The sequence below is a fragment of the Mustela nigripes genome, chromosome 13, assembly GCF_022355385.1.
Source record: "Mustela nigripes isolate SB6536 chromosome 13, MUSNIG.SB6536, whole genome shotgun sequence".
NCBI lineage: Eukaryota > Metazoa > Chordata > Mammalia > Carnivora > Mustelidae > Mustela > Mustela nigripes.
The window spans coordinates 30,083,311-30,104,847 of record NC_081569.1 but is presented as its reverse complement, the minus strand read 5'-3'; the positions used below and the strand labels follow the sequence as shown (position 1 = coordinate 30,104,847).

At 45.2% G+C, this 21,537-nt stretch overlaps 1 protein-coding gene across 7 annotated transcripts in view; it reads left to right on the top strand.

The window, feature by feature from the left end:
- The window catches only part of PML (PML nuclear body scaffold), a 40,889-nt gene that overhangs the window by 4,090 nt on the left and 15,262 nt on the right, over nucleotides 1-21,537 (top strand). For all 7 annotated transcript variants that reach the window (XM_059371848.1, XM_059371853.1, XM_059371852.1 and 4 more), the window contains exons 3-4: nucleotides 15,728-16,308; nucleotides 17,825-17,895. In XM_059371848.1, the coding sequence (XP_059227831.1) occupies nucleotides 15,728-16,308; nucleotides 17,825-17,895 (652 nt within the window). The remainder of the gene's footprint in view (nucleotides 1-15,727; nucleotides 16,309-17,824; nucleotides 17,896-21,537) is intronic.

Genomic DNA, 21,537 nt, shown 5'->3' with positions numbered 1-21,537 from the left:
CTCATGATTTTATGTTTATAATTGAATCTTTAATTCGAATGGAATTTCTTTTTCTTGGTGGTATAAAGTAGGAGTCCTCACTTTGCTTTTCTCTCCAAATGGAAAGCTGGTTCCTCTCAACTTTTATTGGGTAATCCACTCTTGCCTTCATCTCAAATGCCCATTCCATCCTGTACTAAATGCCCAAGTAATCACTATGTTTGTAAATACCCGTTTTGTGCTGATGATTCGACTATTGCTATGCTAATCCTTACTGCCATAGGGAATTGCTTGGGCCAAATTCCCATTCTTCTTCAGGAGTGCTTTTGCTTTTCTTATGTTCTTAGAGTTGATGCAGTTTCAGAACTTACATATTCCGGGACGCCTGCATGGCTCAGTGGGTTGAGCCTCTGCCTTTGGCTCAGGTCATGATCCCAGAGTCCTGGCATCAAGCCTGGCCTTGGGCTCTCTGTTCAGCAGGGAGCCTGCTTCCCTGTCTTTCTCTGCCTGCCTCTCTGCCTACTTGTGATCTCTATCTGTCAAATAAATAAGTAAAATCTTTAAAAAAAAAAAAAAAAGAACTTACATATTCATTGGGATTTTGACTGACACTGTATGAAATCTGGGGAGAGTTGTCGTCATCTCTGGTTATATCTTTGGAGTTTTATAGTTTTATGGCTATACCTCTTGGACTTTTAAATTATAGTTAAATTTTATAATATTTAACAACCCTGTGAATAAAATCTTTTCCATTACCATTTCTTGCTGGTTATCATTAACATCCTCTAAGCCTCCTAATTTTTTATATCAGCCATCTGATTGAGCTCTTTTATTTTTGTAAGTTTCTCCAATTGATTATTTTTGGATTTCCTAGGTAAACAAATCATGTCATTGGCAAATAATAAAAACTTTTTTCTCTCCAGGATTTATACATATTACCTCCTTGTAGCTTTGTTAGCTAGAACCCTCAGAATAACATTAAAGAGCGAAAGGAAGTGGTTAGAAAAGGCAACTTAAAAAGAAAAGAAAAGACTACTTTATCTTATTCCTATCTTTCGTGAGAATTTTTCTTGTATACTGTGCTCTTTATTGCTGGCTTCCTTTAGGTAACTTTACAAAATCACGTTCAGAAAGTTGCCTCCCACTTCTAGCTTAACAGTTTTTTTGTGGCTACTATTTTGTTTTATTTTTAACTCAGGAATGGGTGTTCTTTGGGATTCTATGAAAGTGTCCCTTGACCTTTCAGTGTAATGAATTATATAACATTATTTATGTTGAGCCATTTTTTTTTAATTCCCTGGAGGAAAAAGCCTATTTGGTCCTGATATACTATTATTTTAATTCATAGCTCAATTCCATTCAATACTCTTTTATTTAGGCTTTTGTCTGTATTTATAAGTGTGATCAATTTTTATGAATACATATGCTTTCTTTCAAGGTTTTTGACTTATTTTCTACTAATCTCTTTTAGTGAATTTGTAAGCTTTTTTGAACATGGCATACACACACACATACACACACACCCCCACACACACTCAAAATTGCTTAGCACAGTGCCTGGCACATGTTAAGTTCTAAGTCAACATTAAGTTCCTATAATTTCTCTGTTCTAGAACAACTGAAGAACATATGTAGTTTGGGTTTGTAGAAGTTTCTTAAAAAACTATCTGAAACTTGTGTTTTTTTTGAAGAGTAGATTTTCTCCCTGGTACTGGTCTGTTATGGGTCTTGGGTTAGATTTTCTGGAAAATTTTCCAGTCCTTCTTGCATTCTTAAAAATTTCCTTTACAACTGTAATGATGTCCCCTTTCTATTCTTTTCTTTTCTTTTTCCCCCTTTCTTATTTCTTATTTCTTAGTGGCTTATGAGTGGTCCGATGTAGCAGGTGGAGTGGGTTTTTCTCTAGGTACAAGGGGCAAGGCTGGTCCAGCCAAGAGGGCAGGATTCCGGTCCCCTGAGCAATGTGGATAGCTTCAAAAACCTGACCATAATGCCTAAAAATCATATACAGAGGGGGTTCTGAGTGGCTCACTTGTTGAACGTCTGACTGTTGGTTTTGGCTCATGTCGTGATGTTGGGGTTGTGAGCTCCAGCCCCACACAGGGCTCTGCGCTCAAGGTGGAATCTGCCTGGCATTTTCTTTCTCCTTTTCCCTCTGCCTCTGCCCCACCTCCTCTCCTGCACACCCTCTCTCGCTCACTCGCTAAATAAAAAAAGATATATATATATATATATATTTTGAACATCATACACAGACACTCACAATTCACATTGTTTCACAATTAGTCAGTGGTTACTGGAAACCCTCAACTTCTGTTTTCTGCCTGAAACTTCAGTGCCATAAATAACCCACAGCTTTCTTCAGGTCATAGTGCGGTAATAAGCACTCCATCCCTTGATGCGAGCGAGCTGATTTAGGACTCGGGCTGGGGAGCAGCTCCAGAGGTGACTTTAGACTTAGAACTCAGCCTGGGAGTGTTTGCCCTGGGGCCACTAGCATTGATCTGTACATTTTTTCGGCCTACTTCCTCTATGTGGCAGGCCATCCGCTAGGCACTGGGGTATAACTGTGAACAGATAGAGGCCAGGCACTCTGTGAGGTCACAGTCTGGTAGAAAAACCAGACCTACAACTAATCATGAGGGCTGTCAAGTGCCAACAGGAAGCCTTCTCATTCTGGGCTTGCATAATTTCACACTGTCCCGTTAACTCTGTCCCTGCTCGGCAAAGGGTTGACCTTGGTGTCTGTGCTCTGTCTGTTGTTGAGGGCAGAAGGGAGGAGGCACACAGGCACAAAAGTGAATCATCTTAGAAAAGGCATTGGCTGGAGAAGGCAGCTTCCTTCCATGAGGCTGTCACATTTAGCCTGATACATAAAAAAGGACAAATGGCATCAGGGGCATGGTGGGGTGGGCCGGGCAGCAGGTACAAAGGCAGAGAGGCACGTGGGAGTCTGCTGCATTTCAGGAATTGTAAGTAAAGGGTATGCCTGAAGGCAGGGGCTGGAAGGGTGAGCTGGAGTCAGACATGGGGGGCTTGGAGTTAGGACTCTGTCCTGTCATTTCTGGGGCATAGAATGTTCTCAGCTTGCTCCTTTTTCATGCAGTCCTTGTTTTACCAGTGAATGGCCTATAGAACTTACTTTGAAGGGGACTCTTGGTCGTGGGGTGGGGGGCTCTGGGGCTCTGTTGGAAGCCACTGACGGATGTTAAGGCAGAGGGTGCGAGGATTAGATTCCCTCTCTGTACCACGGTTCTGTAAAGTGGGTAAATTTGGGAAACCTGGAGAGCCTTCTTTGTTTGGCTACATGCTTTTTTATATATCACCCCATTCCACAAAGAATTTGAGGAGATTGACCAGTAGAGACTGAAGCAAATCTGCCCCAGAGAAAAGGGAGCCTCACTAGGAGATGGAGGCCATGGTCCAGGTGGGGGTGAGGCCTACAAGAATGGAGAGATGGAAGGCTGGGGAAAAGGTCCAAATCTCACACTCCCAGGGCCTGCCTGACCTGGAGGTCAAGGTGACTGCCAGCCTTTCCATCATGTGTATTTGGGAGTGCTAGGGAGTGCCTTCAACCCAAGAGTATGATGGGTCTAGGCCAGCAGTGGGAACTGAGACCCATATCTGGGTTTCAGATCCCAAAGCTTGGCTGGATGGGGTAGGGGAAGGAGTCCAGGGCCATCAAAGCTTATAGCCAGAAAGCATTTGAATTAGTTGAGTGAAAAAAAATGAAAGACCTATTAATCCAGTTTGAAAGCTGTGATGAGATCATAAACTGGGGAGAGTTCCCAAGACCGAAAGTTGGCGTGATTCACAACAGGTCAGGGAGAAGCAGGCTGGACAGGCCAAGGGGAAGTTCAGGGCCGAGGCAGACAGTGTGCAGCGGCAGAGCTGATGGCAAGGAAGGGCTGCTAACTGAGAAGAGAATGGAAGAGACATCCTGATGGGCCCACTGAGGGTCAGGGCTCAGGGGAGGAAGGCCAGATGCCGCAGGCGTCACCTCTAAGGAGCCCCCTTGACCTCATGAACCAAACAAGTGCCTCCTGAAAGTCTGCACTGCGGGTGTCTGGCTGGCCTCCTAGTCCCGGCCTTGCCTGGGGCCTTCCTGGTACCCTCTGTAGAAGTTATCAGTAAATTGCATCTTCTTGGGGAATGATGATCTTACTGGGATCGAGAGCTGGCCCAGGAGCACCACGTGGACAGGAAGAAGGCTGCTGCCAGGAGTTAGGGCACGGTCAAGTACTCCATTTCCAAGTTTTCCTGTGAACTCGCCCAGGGGACTTGTTTCCATCACCGACAGCAACTGCTTTCGTTTCATGGAGGCAGCTAGGATGGGAGGTGGAGCTCTAAAGTAGATTTGGTTGAATGTGTGGCTGCAGGGACATGTGAGCTGTATCTCCAGGAGGGTCTTCTGAATGAGTTACAGCTGAAACAAATCCGTAAATCGGTAACAAATTTTTATCTGGTGGCTTAAGCTAAAATGAATGAATGGCTTCTGTAAGAGGTGAATAAGGTTGTGGCTGCCTTCTGACCCCACTTGATTAGGTATTCAAATTGTGTCACCAGGACCTATTTTCTCTGTGTTTCTTGGGACGTGGCTTTCCTCCCAGTCAGCTCCATTCACAGAAGGCTTTCTCTCTCCTGCTTGCCAGATGAACACAGCAGTTCCAGAGGCCCTTGTACATGCCCTCATCCTTAAATCCACTGGGAAAGAGCAAAAATCTCTTCCCAAATTCTAAGCCTAGTCTGAGTGGTGTTTCTGATTGGATCAGCTAGCTGTCTGTGCAGCTGGACAGGTTGGAAGCCAGCCTCAAGGGAAGCTCCCTAACCCCTTGGCACTTGGGCAGTCCCCTTCTAACAGAAAGCTTTCCCTTTTCCTCTGTGGGCAGAGAATGGGCTCTTCTGGTTGGAGTTAATACATAAATTGTTAATACAATCGTACTTTCCTGTCTTTTGAGCTGGTTTCCCTGGGTTGTCATCTTCATTCTCATACCTTCTTGAAAGATTTTTGAGGAACAGAGAACTGTTCCCATTGTATAAATGAGGCGAGAGGCCGGTGCACTAATGGGAGCTCACCCAAATAGGAGATGTTGTATGAGCTAAAGCCCAAACAGGTGCAGGGCTTCTTGACTGCAGACTGTGTGCCTTTCCTGGCACTGCTGGCCTCTGCATTCAGGCAATCTGCAACTCATAACCAGGCTGAGGTACAAAAAGGGATTCTGCAAGTTGCTTTTTTTTTTTTACTTACTCATTTGACAGAGAGCGATCACAAGTAGGCAGAGAGGTAGGCAGAGGGGGGCGGTGGCGGCGGGGGGGGGGGGGAGCAGGCTCCCTGCTGAGCAGAGAGCCTGATGTGGGGCTCCATCCCAGGACCCTGAGATCATGACCCAAGCCAAAGGCAGAGGCTTAACCCACTGAGCCACCCAGGTGCCCCAGCAAGTTGCTTTTTAAACTCAGAGTGTTTTTTCCCTTGGAAGTGGATTATTAAAAGGAAGCATGCTGTTTAAGCAATAATAAATTTAAATTCCCTTGACCTTCACACAAGCAAAAGATATGGAAGTAAAATTGGACTTAACTAAACTTCAAAGAACTACTTCTTCATCCTAAAATGTTTCCTAAAATATCTAACCGTAAGCAAAAACTATATATATGTTGCTAATACATTAAGAGGTTGGAGTCATTGTAGCTTGTTTTTATAATAGAGTCTCTGCTGAGAAAGATCAGGATGGACTACTGCCATCTACCTGTCTTGATTCTGTGTTAAGATGGCTCTCAGGCATGGCCCTGGCCATTTTACTCTGGCATTCCTTCTTGCAATTTCTTTACTTTGATTAAGCTCTTAGTTGGATGGATGTTGTCAGTAAGCAGTCCAAATTCCTAGAAAATGTCTATCAGTTGCTGTTCTGCTTGAGTGATACCTTCGCTGGGTATAATGTAATCTACACGCCGTTGCCTGTAGAATTTTGTAGACTGCTGCATTGTCTTCCAGCATTCCGTGTTCATGAGGAAAGGACTGAGCCAAATTTATTTGCTTTTTCTGTCTTGATACCTAAAGATATGTTTTCTTGAAGTTTATTAATTTAACCAAACTGTCTTAGTGTTGAGCACTTTGTATCAGATTATTCTGGAACCTGGCAGGCTCCTTCAATCTAAAAATTCTATTTATTTCAGAGGGCCTAGATGGTTCAGTCAGTTAAGCATCTGACTCTTCATTACAGTTCAAGTCATGATACTCGGGTGGAAAGATCAAGCCCCACGTCAGGCTCCAAATCAGCATGGAATCTGCCTGGGATTCTTTCCCTCTGCTTGTGCTTCTTGCTCTCACTCCCTCTCTCTCTCTCTCAAATAAATAAATAAATAAACAAAATCGTAGAGACTAAAATAGTAATAATAATAATTAAAGTCTCTTTATGTCAGTGAAATTTTCTTACTCCTCTTTTTTCCTCTTCCTTTTCCTCCTCATTTACCTCTATCACCATTATGGTATTATAATCATTAATTTATTATTTCCAGGTTTTCCCAATTCATAATCTTAACAGTATTACTACAGTTTGGGGGAAACTGATTTACTTCATGATCATTGAATGAGTAATGATGATCAGAACCACAGTATACATTCAGAGTTACATAAAATCATTTTGTACGCATTGTGATAAAAGTACTTGAGACTATCAAAATTGTTTCCTATATGTAAGGAGTTACTGTCTGTTTTCTATTTTACCAGATTCTATTAACATTTAATGATTAACTTTGGTCTTTGAATTTTGTAACAAATTCCTGCTTTGGCATCTTTTTCTATTTGGATTTGTTCTGCCAAAGCTGTTAGAGTTGGAGAAGTATTTCAAGATCGGTATGGCTCTGTAGAAGAGCTGCCTTTTTATACCATATGCCATCTAACTAATAACAGGTGTTAAGTTAGTGTTAACTTAATCATCAAATAATGTTTTTCTCATTTTTTTTTAAAGATTTTATTTTAAAGATTTTTTTAATTTTTTTTAAAGATTTTATTTATTTATTTGACAGAGAGAGATCACAAGTAGGCAGAGAGGCAGGCAGAGAGAGGAGGAAGCAAGCTCCCTGCTGAACAGAGAGCCCAATGTGGGACTCGATCCCAGGACCCCGAGATCATGATCCGAGCCTAAGGCAGCGGCCCAACCCACTGAGCCACCCAGGCGCCCCTCATTCATGGCTTTAATTAATCGATTGTTTTAGTTGTTTCCATCTCTTTTGCCATCTCCTTTACTGAAACTAGATCAGATATAAAGATGTATTTATTTATTTGTGAGAGAGAGAGAGCACTCATGAGAGAGTGTGTGCATGCAGGGGGAGGGGCAGAGGATGAGTGGAAGAAGCAGACTCCCCGCTGAGCACAGAGCCCAATGGCAGGGCTAAACCTTACTATCCTGAGACCTTGATCTGAGCAGAAACCAAACATCGGTGCCCAACTGACTGAGCCACCTGGGCACCCCAAATCAGATCAGATTTAAATAGTTTGATGTCCACCATACTCGTCTGTGTGATAAACCTTGTCTTGCTGTCTTGCAACATTTGTGGGCACGTAAATTCCTATTCCTAGTTCGCTAGTATTCAATACTGTATAATTGTAGTGTGTTGTTATAAAACTCAGTGAATTCCCCCAAGTTATCTCACAGTATTCCAAAAATTGAATCTACTTTATTAACACATAACTCATAAGATGCTTTAAAAATGTCTTGTGCTTGATACTGTCTTGACTGTACTTCTGAGTGTGTGATGGTCCTCACATTGTAGAAATACCGTGTTGGTGGCACTGGGGAAGGTTGATTGGAGAGACCAGAAGCAGAGAGGCCTTAGGGGACAGCGCCAAAGTAGATAAGTTGCGACTGCGGCAAAAACAAAGGTGGTAGCAATGGGAACTGATGGGACAAATTTAGGAACCAGGATTCTACCTTTATATCCTAGCACCATGCCTGCATACAGTTGGTGCTTAGTAATCTTTTTTTTGGTCTTTGGCTTGAGTGGCCTTTCAATGGGCAGTGCCATTCTCTGGATAAGTAGGGCAGCGATGTGACCTCTCAGAACGCTGTCCACCATGGATATGCCAGCCCTCTGACTTGGGAGCAGGGATGGCCTAGAAACCAGTGGGGAAGGAAAAGCACAAACTTCCTCTTCGTCATTCTTGGGTATGGGGTTGGCGTAAGACCATAGTGGAAAACGGACAAGGCTTTCTCCTCTCTCCTTTCCTTGCTCCTTCTTTTCTAGCATCTTCCTCTCTGAGCCCTCAGGTTCTCCCGTCTCTGCCACCACCTTCTCAACCAGTGAAGGGTTGGAGGAGGGGAGGTGACCAGGAATAATGCTTTCACTGTCAGTATCCCAGGTTCTGCAATTACCCAGCTCCTCTCCCAGCTTCAGAAATCTTTCCTCAACTCTGTTCCCCAGCAGAGTGCAGGAAACCTGTCTGATTAAATGAGTTCCTACTCCTGTGTAAATAACCGATGGGTCCCATTACTTGCCCTCCAGCTGATCATTTGAGTCTGCAAAGGAGGCTGCTCCTTTTGCTAACACTACCCAAGGGAAAGCTCCCCACCCTCTTGTGGAGGGAGGGTGGTAGAGGAGAGAGGTTTTTGGTTGCTGTTCTACAAAGCCGGGCCCCGCCCTAGAGTCCTGCTCTGGGGCCTGCTCTCCTCTACAGCTCCCATTTTCATAGGATTTTTGCTTCCTGCATTTTCGAGCTACCCTGTTTCCTAAAACAGCAGAAGTGCATGCCGCTCTGGTCTCTGGCGGGAGGTGTGGCTGCACTAGGATGGTCTGACCACAGTGGGAAGGGGACAGCCCAGAGACCACACTCAGTGCGATGTTTCCGTACTGTTCAGGTTTAAGAGCTTCACACACCCATAGAAGGGCTATGCCTGTCATGTGTATGGGGGTAGTTCATGCCTCCCCTTCTTTCATGGTTCCAGAATATCCAAGGTGGACCTGGCCACTATTCAGGTGAGTTCACATACACAAGCCCATCTTTGTCCTTGCAACAGTCCATGAGAGGTGTCCTTATCTATCTCCATTTTATAGATGGGGAAGTTCAGACTCTAGAGAGAGAAAGTCATTTACTCAAGGCCTTGTCACTAGGAACGGAACGGCTCAGATTCGGGCCCATGGCTCTCCACTTCCAGAACCCATACCCTTCCTCCTGTCACATGGCCTTTGGTACAGCAGTTTATAGGGAGACTGAGAACCCTGGAAATATGTTGAGGCTTTTATTAAAATACCAACAGCATAGTCAGTTCACCAAATGATCATAAACGGATAAGCGAAACAATCAGTCTCAGGGAGGAAGAGGAAGAACTTTGTAATTCCTAGATGGAATGTTTTTTTGAGGTCTCCATTGCCTCCCATTTAAAGTCTTAACTCCTGGGGTGCCTGGGTGGCTCAGTGGGTTAAGCCGCTGCCTTCGGCTCAGGTCATGATCTCAGAGTCCTGGGATCGAGTCCCGCATCGGGCTCTCTGCTCAGCAGAGAGCCTGCTTCCCTCTCTCTCTCTCTGGCTGCCTCTCCGTCTACTTGTGATTTCTCTCTGTCAAATTAATAAATAAAATCTTTTTTAAAAAAAAATAAATAAATAAAAATAAAGTCTTAACTCCTTCACTTCAAAGTAATTATGGAAATTTTGGGGAGATCTAAATGGATGAAAAGGTGGGGAGGGAGAAAGAGAAAGAAGTAACTAATTCCCACCGATATACACTCTTTCCTCTCCTTCTTGCGATCTCTATAATCATCTAAAATGAAATGAACAGCACGTAGCATTCCGTAACTTGCTTTTCTCATGGTAGGAAGCTGTGAATGTCTTTCCAGAAAATACATGGTTTTGAATTTTCAGTAGTTGCATCTGTTGATTGTGGGATTTCTCCCATTTCTTCAGTGGTTATAAAGTCTTCACCATCATAAGTAAATAGTCAACTATTGTATCCCTGGTGTCATGGTTCACATTTAACTCTGTGACCCATCAGAAATGTGTTGTAGTGTGATGGGTGAAGCAAGCTCTAACTTGCCTTTTGCCCCCTAGTAGCCAGTTTTCTCCATGCCAGTTGTTGAATTAAATTGTTTAATGTTCATTAATGTGGATGCTTTCTTTGTTCCATAAACTGTCACGGTCTTATCGATGCCAGATTTAATGTGGTCTATTCTGCTGATCGTTATCTTTTCTGAGGCTAGCATGACATATACTTTTTTTTTTTTTTTTTAAGTTTTATGTATTTATTTGAGAGAGAGAGAGAGAGAGAGAGACCGTGTGCTTTGGGGGGAGGAGCAGAAGAAGAAAGAGAATCTTAAGCAGGCTCCATGCCCAGTACAGAGCCCGCCGTGGGGCTCGATCTCACGACCCTGAGATCATGACCTGACCCAAAACCAAGAGTTGGATGTTTAACCAACTGAGCCACCCAGGTTCCCCACACATTCTCTTTTAAAAACAGTCATTCTCTCTTGTGTTATCTGGCAGAGAAAATTCCCTTTCTTGATGCTGATTTCCCCAAATTTTCATAACTGTCCTATCCTATTTTTCCCATCTTGTGAAATTTAGAATCAGTTGGTGAAGTTTCAAATTCTCATCTGTAATTTGATTCAAATTGCCTTAAACCTTCATATTAACTTGAGAAGAATTATTAATCTTAATATTCAGCCTCTCCAGTTGGGACCTTGGGTACATCTCTCTGTTTTTGTTGTTGTTGTTGTTGTTTTTAAAGATTTTATTTATTTATTTAACAGAGAGATCACAAGTAGGGAAGGGGGTAAGAGGAAGCAGGCTCCCTGCTGAGCAGAGACCCTCCAATGCGGTACTCGAACCCAGGACTCTGAGATCATGACCTGAGCCGAAGGCAGAGGCTTAACCCACTGAGCCCCCCAGGCGCCCCACATCTTTCTATTTTTTAGACTTTTCTCTCTCAGTGGAGTTTTGTCTTTTTTCTCATATGTATATTTTTTGTAAGATTATGTCTACATTTTTTTTAAGCATTTGAAAATTGCTGTTTGTGAATGAGAGCATGGAAATTTCTTCCATATTTCTCTTTGTTCATACTGCTGGGATAGAATTAAGCAATTTTCTACTCTTCATTCTGGTGTATTCTGGCCACCTTCTGGAGCAACTTCATGTTAATTCTATGCTATTTTTAGTTCATTCTTTTGAGAGCAAATAACTGTTGTTTTGCTTTAGAACTAGTCTTCTCTATGTCTGTGGTAAGTTTGGGCTTTTGTCATGGAGCTCCTCGTGGGCACATGCCAACCTCCCCTTGCCTCCCATGTCCAGGCACACCATTGGTGCTCCATGAGTGTTCCTTGAGGGAGAACGAAGGAACCCTAGGCCTAGGAACTGGGTCCTGGTCCCAGGTGAGATCCCCTTGATGGCTCACTCCTTTTTATGGTCCACACCTCAGTTTTCTTGGAAGGCTGGGGGCTTTCAGACCCAAGGGCCCTGCTGTAGGCCAGCCACCCCACAGGGATGCTTCCAGCCAGTTGGGGAGCGGTGGCCACTTTCCCTAGGAACACCCCATTCAGGACAGATGGGCTCAGGAATAGGTCCTAAGCAGAGACTGTGGTCAACCCGGAAGGTCTTGCTCTCCCGCCAGCCAGGCTTGGAACACTCCCCTCCCAGGCTTGGAACACTCTTTCTAAGGAAGGGGCTACCTTCAGACGCAGCCCCTCCCGTGAGTCCAAAGCTAAAAAAGTGACTGCAGATTTTACTTAGTTCTTCCTATATTTCTACATGCTATATAGTTGCCCATGTTGATTAGTATTCTGTTGTTTCATTTAAAAAATAGGTGACACATTCACAAGGTTCTAAAATGAAAGCAATCACAGGATTTCATTAAAACAAAAACATATTTTAGTGTAATCTCTGCCCCCAGCGTAGGGCTCAAAACTCACAACCCTTGAGACCAAGAGTCGCACACTCAACGGACCGAGTCAGCCAGGCACCCCAAACATGATACCAATTTAAAAGGCTTGCAGTGAAGTGTCTCACTCCACCCACCTCTCCCCCATCCCATCCATATCACTTTTTTTAACTTGTGTGTCCTTCTAAGATGTTTTTATTCAGATACAACCAAATGTGAATGTATTTTTACTTTTCTTCATTCTTACCCAATAGGTGGAATCCTATTTATTTTATTTATTTCTTTTTAAAAGATTATTTATTTATTTATTTCTTAGAAAGAGAGAGAGAACATGAACGGGGGGAGGGGCAGAGAGAGAGGGAGCTGCAGACTCCCCTCTCCCCAATTCAGGGCTCAATCCTGGGACCCTGAGATCGTGAACTGACCCAAAGGCAGACTTAACAGACTGAGCCACCCAGGCACCCCAATTTTATTTAAAATATGCATTATAATAATAATAATAATAATAATAAATTTTGAGCACTCATTATATGCTAGTCACTAGTCTAATCATATATATATATATATATATACATACTCATTTAATCTTTCTATTTCTCCTATTATTATCTGCATTTTGCCATGGAGATTTTTCCATATAAAGAGCGTCCTCAATTTCTCACAGCAGCACAGCATTCCACTGTATGGAATACAATCCTAATTTATGAAACTCATTGCCTACCCTTGTTTCTGTTCTTTGCTCTTACATACTGTGTTGCATTGTACAGATGCTACTTTGTAAATTAGAGATAGAGCTACAGAACAGACGCGTAGGAGAGGGATTGCTGGTTCAGAGGATAAATATGTTCCTGATTTTGATGGCTGTTGCCAAGCTGCCCTCTGCAATTATTTCTTTTCATAATCGCTCAGCATTTCTTGTTAATAGTATCTTGGTGAGTATTAATAGTTCAGGCAATTACAGTCATCACAGCCTTTGTTGAGAACATTTATGTAGCACCTCTCTCATTTGATCGTCTGTGGCACTCCAGTATGAGCTGGGGATTATCCCTGTTTTACAGATAAGAAAACCGAGGTACAGAGAGGTTAAGTGACTTGCCAAGGGCACAGAGCCCAGGTCAGATCCACGTTTGCCTGGCTCTTTTCTCTGCTTCAGCTGCCAATTAACCTCAGTCCCTGGCCCTGCCTCATGGTAATGGGTATCTGTCACTTACATTAGATTTCCCCAGGCTGGCGGATCTGAATGCCCTCGACCTAGCTGCAGCCCGCATGCTTCCCTCACACTCAGGGCTCTCCAAGAAACCTCTGCTGGACTGGAATAAGTGTCTTGTGTTTGATCAAGAGGTTCAGGCTCGAGGCCCTGCCTTCTTCTGATCTGGGGAGGCTGGGAACTGGCAAAGCTGAGGACTGGTAACTGGTGGCAGTTTTTAGAGTCTGGCTAGCCAACAGGACAAGCTGATCTCGGTAACTAAGGCCAGAGTGGCTCCAGCTAAAACCCTTTCTCCTGGCTGCAAGTGGGCTGACTATCACTGCTAATGAGAATAAATCACAGCAGACTTTCTGAGGAAGTGATCAACAATATTTTCCTGGGAGCATTTGAAGAGGGGGTGTTGCGGTGTGTCAGACCAGGGATTTGAGCCAGACTGCCTGGGGTCTTATATTAGTCTCCTATTGCTGCTCTAACAAATTAGCACACATATAGGAGCTTCACACATTACAGGTTTGTTACTACATACCTCTGGAGGTCAGAAGTCTGAATGGGTCTCATGGAGATAAAATCAAGGGCCGCATTCCTTTTGGAGGCTCTTGGAGCCAATCTGTTTTCTTGCCTTTTCCAGCTTCTAGATGCTGCCTTCTTTCCTTGGCTCATGGCCCCCTTGCATATTCAAAGGCAGCAGGTAGCACCACAAGACCTCTGCTTCCTCGATCACATCTTCTTCCTCACACCTGCCTGCCTCCCCCTCTTTCCTTATAAGGACCCTTGTGATTACAGTGGGTCCACCCAGATGATCCAGGATAATCTTCCCATCCTGGATCCTTAACTTAATCATATGGACTAAGTCCTTATCATTATATAAGGTAACATACTCAGGTTCTGGGAATTCATACATTATTCTGCCTACCACACTTTGCCTTGGGACTCTATCACTGATGAATTGTGTGACCTTGGACAAGTTATTGTTCCTCTTGTTCAGTGTCCTCATCCTTAAAATGAGTATATAAAAATTCCTACTCTGTAGGAGCATTAGGAAGATTAAAAGGATTGATATTTCTCAAATGCTTATAATAGTGTCTGACACATAGTAAATGCTATGGAAGTGTCTGTTAGCTAAACTCTATTAAATAAATAAAAAATTTTATTTTTATTCTTTGATTTAGCATTCCTATTATTTGTAATCTGTTTCATAGAAACAAGCATCCATGAGTTAGGCCACATAAAGCATTGACCATAGTGGCAAAAAGAAACAAAAAATGTGCAAATAGGAGAGCATTGGGGGTGCTTGGGTGACTCAGTCACTTAAGTGTCTGCCTTGGCCTCAGGTCATGAGTCAGAGTTGGAGAATTGAGTCTGCATTGGCCTCCCTGCTCAGCGGAGAGTCTGCTTCTCCCTTTGCCCCTCACCCCACTCGTGCTCACTCTTTCTCAAATAAATAAATAAAATCTTCAAAAATAAAAAATAAAATAAAAAACAAATAGGAAATCCCTGGAATGTCCATTAACAGGAGAATGACTGATCAGTTGTGGTACATACGGAATTTAAAGGAGCTAGTAAAGAGAATACATAGGGGCGCCTGGGTGGCTCAGTTGGTTAAGTATCTGCCTTCAGCTCAGGTGGTGATCCCAGGCACCTGGGATTGAGCCCCACATTAGGCTCTTTCCTCAGGAAGGGGCTTGCTCCCCCCCACCTCTGCTAGCCTCTCTGCCCACTTGTGATCTCTGTCTCTCTGTCAAGTAAATAAATAAAATCTATTAAAAAGGAATATATGTAAGAATACAGTAAGATCTATATTTATTACACCTCCAGGAATGTCCTGAAAAAAGTTAAATTAGAGGAGGAAATTGCAAAGTCATTACTCCTGACCTCATTCACAGCATGATCTTGTTTTTGTTTTGAGGAACAAGTATCAACCCACCAAAATTGTTGTGGATCCTTGAGCCAATTTTTTAACCTCTGAATGTCTAGGTTTCTTCATCTATGAAATGAGGATAAGGATAATTCTCCCCATGGAAACTCTACCAAGGCTTACATGGGATGAAATGTATCGAGTCCTTAAAATCCTGCAAGCAGCTTCATTGTCTGGCTATTTGCGTAAAGTGGTTTGTGAAGAGTTGTGGAAGGATGCACCCAGATGCTCATCTAGTTGCCTCAGAAGAAAGGAAAAGAAATTCAGAAGTGGTGTGAGAAGATCATTAACTTTTTGTGTATCTGTGCCTTGTTCCACAGACGAAGACTAGCAGTTGTTGCTTTAGTAACTTTTTATGTTCTAATGTTTTATTGGTAATTTGGAGGCTAGCACCATAACCACAAACTGAGGGGCGCCTAGGTGGTTCAGTCGGTTAAGTCTGCTTTCAGCTCAGGTCATAATCCCAGAGTCCTGGGATGGAACCCCCATGGGGCTCCCCGCCCAGCGAGGAGCCTTGCTTCTCCTTCTCCCTCCCTACTTGTGCTCTCTCTCTTTCTCTCTCTCAAATCAATAAATAAGATCTTTAAAACAACAACACACACACACACTCACACTCTCTGAATCGGGAAGACCACGAACCTAGAAACATACCGTGATTCAGAGTTTTGTAATTTTTGAAGAGGTGTTTAATTACGGAAGTTTAAAGGGTAGGGGGTGAAGGGAGAACAGGAGAGCCCAAAACTAAGCCGGCCTTGTGTATCCGCAGCATCTACTGCCGGGGCTGCTCCAAGCCACTGTGCTGCTCGTGCGCGCTCCTGGATAACATCCACAGCGAGCTCAAGTGCGACATCAGCATCGAGATCCAGGAGCGGCAGAAGGAGCTGGACGCCATGGCGCAGGCGCTGCAGGAGCAGGACCGCGCTTTCGGGGCGGCGCAGGCGCACATGCGCTCGGCTGTCAGCCAGCTGGACCGCGCGCGCGCAGACACCGAGGAGCTGATCCACACACGCGTGCGCCAACTAGTGACGCACGTGCTGGCCCAGGAGAAAGCGCTGCTGGAGGGGGTGAGCGCGCAGTACCAGCGCAGCTACCAGGAGATTGCGGGCCAGCTGGGCCACCTGGAAGCTGTGCTGCAGCGCATCCGTTTAGGAGGTTCGCTGGTGCAGAGGATGAAACATTACGCCTCCGACCAGGAGGTGCTGGACCTTCATGGCTTCTTGCGGGAAGCGCTCGGCCGCCTGCGCCAGGAGGAGCCCCAGTACCTGCAGACCTCTGTGCGCACCGACAGCTTCGACAAATTCAAAGTGCGCCTGCAGGAACTCGTCTCCTGCATCACTCAGGGGACAGGTAAGCACCCGAGCCACCACGTGACCAGCCCCTTTACCACTTAAGAGCTTCTGCTTTGCTCTTCCTCCCTGGGGGAGAGGGGCAGGAAAAGGTCATTTACATGTGATAGGAAAGGAAACTGGGTTTTTTGGTTTTTGTTTTATTAAGTCTAGGGTTTGCTCACATCGTTGATTCTAGAGTGCGGGATGAGGAGGAGAGTAGGCCCTGACATGGAGTCTGCAGCCTCCCAGAGGGGGCGTATTTTACTAATTTGCAAGACCCTTTGGATTAGCTGTGATCTTGTGACCCTGGGAGAAGTTAAGAAAATACAAAGCAGAGAACCAGACCCACTAGCATTTTAGCCCCAAAGGGTAACCACTCTAGGAAGTTCGCTTAAACCCTCTATCTAGCAACAGAGAAGTCAACTGGAACGTGAGGTTAGAGCAGAAGGGGGCTGAGGAAACCCCCTGGGGTGGTCGGATGCTTACCTAAAACCATGCCTTGGCTCAGTGGAGAAGATACTTTGCCTCTAGCATGGCCAGTCATCTGGACCAGCTGCCCACCTTTGTGTGCCCTGCCTGGTATTGGGCACTTGGGAAGTAGACAGCAGACCAGTTCCTGAACTCGAGAGCTGTCCAGCCCAACCAGGGCACAGATGGGAGCACATCACATAGCTGGAGAACAAGGTAGTGCTCGGCTCTGCGGTCCAAATGCTGGAGTTGTAGCAGCTCTGTGTGAGCTGGTAACATCAGGTGGGGCTTTCAAGAGACCCTAGGGAGGGGGTGCCCAAAAGGGCCTCCAGGGTGAAGAAGCTTTAAAAGCTTTTTGACAGACCCTCTTAACTGAACTCTGAGCTCTAGTTAGACAAACTGGTGTGAGGATGCCCTTTTCAGGAAAGGGGTGGGTAGCAACAGAATCTGAAGGCGTCCGGGCAAGGGCCAGTGATCAGGGATCCGTCACTGCTACCCTAGAGCTGAGGGAAGTGGTCTTGTAAAAGTATAATCCTAGAGTGCTCATGGACTTGTGTGTTTTCCACCTAGGCAGTGAATGTTACTCTGGACACAGGAAGTGACACCAACAGATTTAAACAGCTTGTCTTCCGTATTGTAACTAGGCAGTGGAGGGGCAAGGAGCTCTTTTCTAAAGCGTGAAAAATTTAGATTAGATGTAATAGAAATCAGGCTGTAGATCACAAGAGTATCGTGAAGCTCTCACTGTGTGCAGGGAAGTCAGTGAGCAATGATAACCTTAGGATTGTTCACACTTTGCCTTGGTGGTGGCCAGGAGATGGACAGAGAGTGCCCCTGGGGTTTGTACTCTACTGCCCACCCCCGGCTGGATTCATGCTTCCTGAAGTCAGGGAGCTGTCCTTCCAAATGACAGCCCCTCTGTGGAGCTCCCCCAGTGCTATGAGAGGCCCTGAAGCAAGAGTTTCTAGGAAAACAAGAAGGGATGTTTCCTTGGTCACTGTCCCATCCAAGATGCCTCTCACCAGGGATGTCCCTAACCTGCCTGTAACCTTTTCTGTGTTCTCCAGATGCAACTCCACCCCGGCGAGCCAGCCCAGAGGCTACCAACCCTCGCAGGGACTCTCTTGACATTGAGCTGGTGAGATGGACTGAGATGTGAAGGGGAGGCTGTAAGGTCCAGCAGGGTAGTCAGGTTCCCCTCTGGCAGGAGGGAAACTAAGTCTTGTTGTCCCTATGTCTGCAGGCAGTAGAAGAGGGAGAGTGCCCAAGAGGAATAGTGAGTGGCTGGACTGGAGCTTTTGGTGGGAGGGAATATAGGAAGGGATGGCGAACTGACTGGTTCTGGGCTCCTAAATGCACTTGATGGGTTCGGGAAGGGGTGGACAGGAGGTCAAGAAGGTGGTCACTGGTGGGTGGATCTGACAGATGTGGTAAATGACCTCTCCCTTACTCTGTACCCCATCCCAGACATGTGAGCCTTTTCCTGGAATCACCGTAGGAGCCTTCCCCTCCTCTTTCCCCATACGTGGTTCTTGGAGAGGAGAACAGGGCCTGGAGTCAGACCTCAGTCCCAGCACCTGGGGTTTCACTGGTGTGATTTCAGGACCAGCATAGATGCAAGACCATAATTTCTCAGGATTGGGTGATGTCCATGCCCCCTCTAATGATGGCATTCCCTCTGCAGCACCCTTGACCTGTGGCTCTCCACACACACACACACCTCCACGAACAGGAAGCACACTAGTTCTTTCACTTTTTTTTTTTTTTTAAAGATTTTATTTATTTATTTATTTGACAGACAGAGATCACAAGTAAGCAGAGAGGCAGGCAGAGAGAGAGGAGGAAGCAGGCTCCCTTCTGAGCAGAGAGCCTGATGGCGGGGCTCGATCCCAGGACCCCGGGGCCACGACCCGAGCCGAAGGCAGAGGCTTTAACCCACTGAGCCACCCAGGCACCCCGAGCTCACTAGTTCTTGGGGCAGCCACTCCCATCTCTGGACTGCTCTTAGATTGCTTGCCAGGGTGAAACTGCAGTGGCACTCCTCTGGCTTGCCCTCTTGGGTGCTTGTCTTCTTCGGACTAAGCTTCCAGAGTTCCTCCTTAGACCAAGAGGCATGGTCATCCAGGTTTGTATGTGCCTGCCTGTCAAGGATGCCTGGACTGATCAGCCCTCCATGGAAAGCAGATCTTCTGATGGTAGCAGTCAGGCGGTGAGCCTTCCTGGCTTGACCATACATGGCCTTTAGGGGAGAGGATTGCAGGAGACAGAGGCAATCTGGACAGGCTTCCTGGAAGAGGCAGGATTTAGGCTCTGAGGGTTTTGGAGCTATGAGGGAGCTCTTTTGCACAGGCTGAAGTTAAGGCCCAAAGAGAGGGTGACTTAACTCAGAACCACATGATACGGCAAGCGAGGGGTAGGACTAGAAGCCTACTCCTAACTGCTTTGGTTACTGGATCCCCGTATACATAGCTTGACAAGTAAAGAAGGACATTGTATTTTGTTTTTTGGATAAGTCATTCAATCACATGGTCAGAAGGAAAAGCAGAAAGTGATAAGGAAGTGAAAACTCCAGTTTTTTAAAATGTCATTGATGTGTACACTTAGAGTTTCTGCATTTCACTGTATATAAATTGGACCTAAAATATTTTTTTGATCCCCAGGCGACAATAATCTGTGGCTCAGTTGAGAACCACTGTTTTGAGGTGGGAAGGATACTCACCTACCATCGTTCCTTACCCCATTCCTCATTTGAGCTCTCCCATTAGTCAGCATTGCAACAGTTTAGGCAATGCAAAAAAGACTGTAATGGTGCATAACCTGTATCTCCACATACTACACTACATGTGGCACCTTGCTGCCCCAAACCTGCACATACATGATCTGGATTTAGAAAAAGAAAGAAAAAGATACATGATGTCTCACTCCTACCTCATCCCTATTTTCCCACTTCTTGTGCCCACATACCTATCTTTATTTATTTCTTATGTATCCTTCCAGAATTTCTTTTTATCATTACAGGCAAATATGATCACAGGTCATCGGTTTTTCCATTCTTTTTTGGGACAAAGGTAGAATAATACCCTATATTCAGAGTGTTATGCCCAGGCTTTTTCACCCAAGGAAGTATTCTGGAATCTTCTGGAATTCTTACACTATGGGTAGGTAGGGAGATTCCTGCTGCCTTTTTGCACGTGCACCGTGGCCTGTTGTATGGATGTAGCATCTTCACTTAGCCAGTTTCCTGCCAACGCATATTTAGGTTGTTTGGTATTACAATGCTAGGATGAATAATGTCCCCCAGACAATCCACTGAATAATTGTGCGAAGTGCCCCGGGTCCACGGAGCTCAGCTATCTTTCCAGGTGCCAGTCGCTGGTTAATTAACAGCTTTTTGCCAGGTCTTTGTCTTTACGTTACCTCTCATCATCCTATCCACTACTATGCAGTTTGAACTTGGAGCATGAGAAGAATGCTCCTTTTTTTGCAAAGCATCTTGCTTTTGCTTTGGTAGCCGGCTGGAGGAGGGGACACGCAGGCCAGTGGAGCTGGGGAAGAGGAACAGGTTTCACACTGTGAGCCCAAGGGACCAGTGGAGCAGCTCCAGCAAGGCTGGGAGGCAGTCTCAGGAGAAAGGTCCATCAGCTGTGCCTAGAGAAAGGCCACTCTTGGGCCAAAGCCCCTGCCTTAGGAGGCAGGAGCTGGGCTTCCGGCATCAGCCCTTGATCCCTCTTGAAATGGTTGGTTTACTTTCACTGGGGTCATGCGCCCACACAGAGGCGATGAGAAGAACAGCAGTAGGCTTGACTAGGACTGGCTCTTTCTATAATGACGTTAAAATACTTTCAAGAAAAAAAAAAATAAAACCCTTTAAAGCTGTAAAACAACTGAAAGTCAGTCGTCATGATTTTTTGTCTTTAGTGAGCCCTCCTGTGTGTCCCCTGCTTCATGAACCTGGGACTGGGGGTGTCATGAATGGGACAGAGGCAGAGAGAGGAACCCAGGCCCACCTGTGGGGAGTCCATAGCCCACTTGAAGATAGTCTTTGACCTACCAGGGACGTGTAAATCCAGACACAAAAGGACCTTTTCAACTTAAAAAAAAAAAAATTCTTCATGGTGATAAAATACACATAACATAAAATTTATCTAGCAGTGGAATTGCTGGATCATATGGTAATTCTATTTTTAACGTTTTGAGGAGTCACTATGCAATTTTCCACAGTTGGCTATGCCATGCTGTGGTCCGACTAACAGTGGTCTCCATTTTCTCGACATCTCAACCCCAGTTTTCAATAATAACCGTCCAAATTGGGTGTGAGGTGGCTTTGATTTTTGACCACTACCCATTGTAAAGAAATATATTTTGAATCTAGTCTACCGCATATGTACATGCATAACTATAGCTGAAATGGAAGTTTTGCAGGATAAATTAGACCTGTTACATGAGTCATGCTTGAATTGCTTTCCTGATCTGCTAATGGGTCACAGACTGTAGTTTGAAAACCACTGGCGTGGAGCACTTGGCAGAGATTGTATACTTTCCTAGAGGTCCAGGAGCTCCACTGTTTTCCCCCCTCCCTCTCAGCTCCACTCCGCTCAGAGCCAGAGAGACAACCCTCCTTCCTTTCTGTACAGATGTCAAGGAAAGGAAACCCAAGAGGGAAGGAGGGGAAAAGGAAGTCAATCCGTTATAGCAAATGATGTGGAAGCCCACATCCCACATCAAAGTGCTTGATACCGAGAGGAGCCCCTCCTAGGGGGTTCTCGTCCCAGTACAGGGG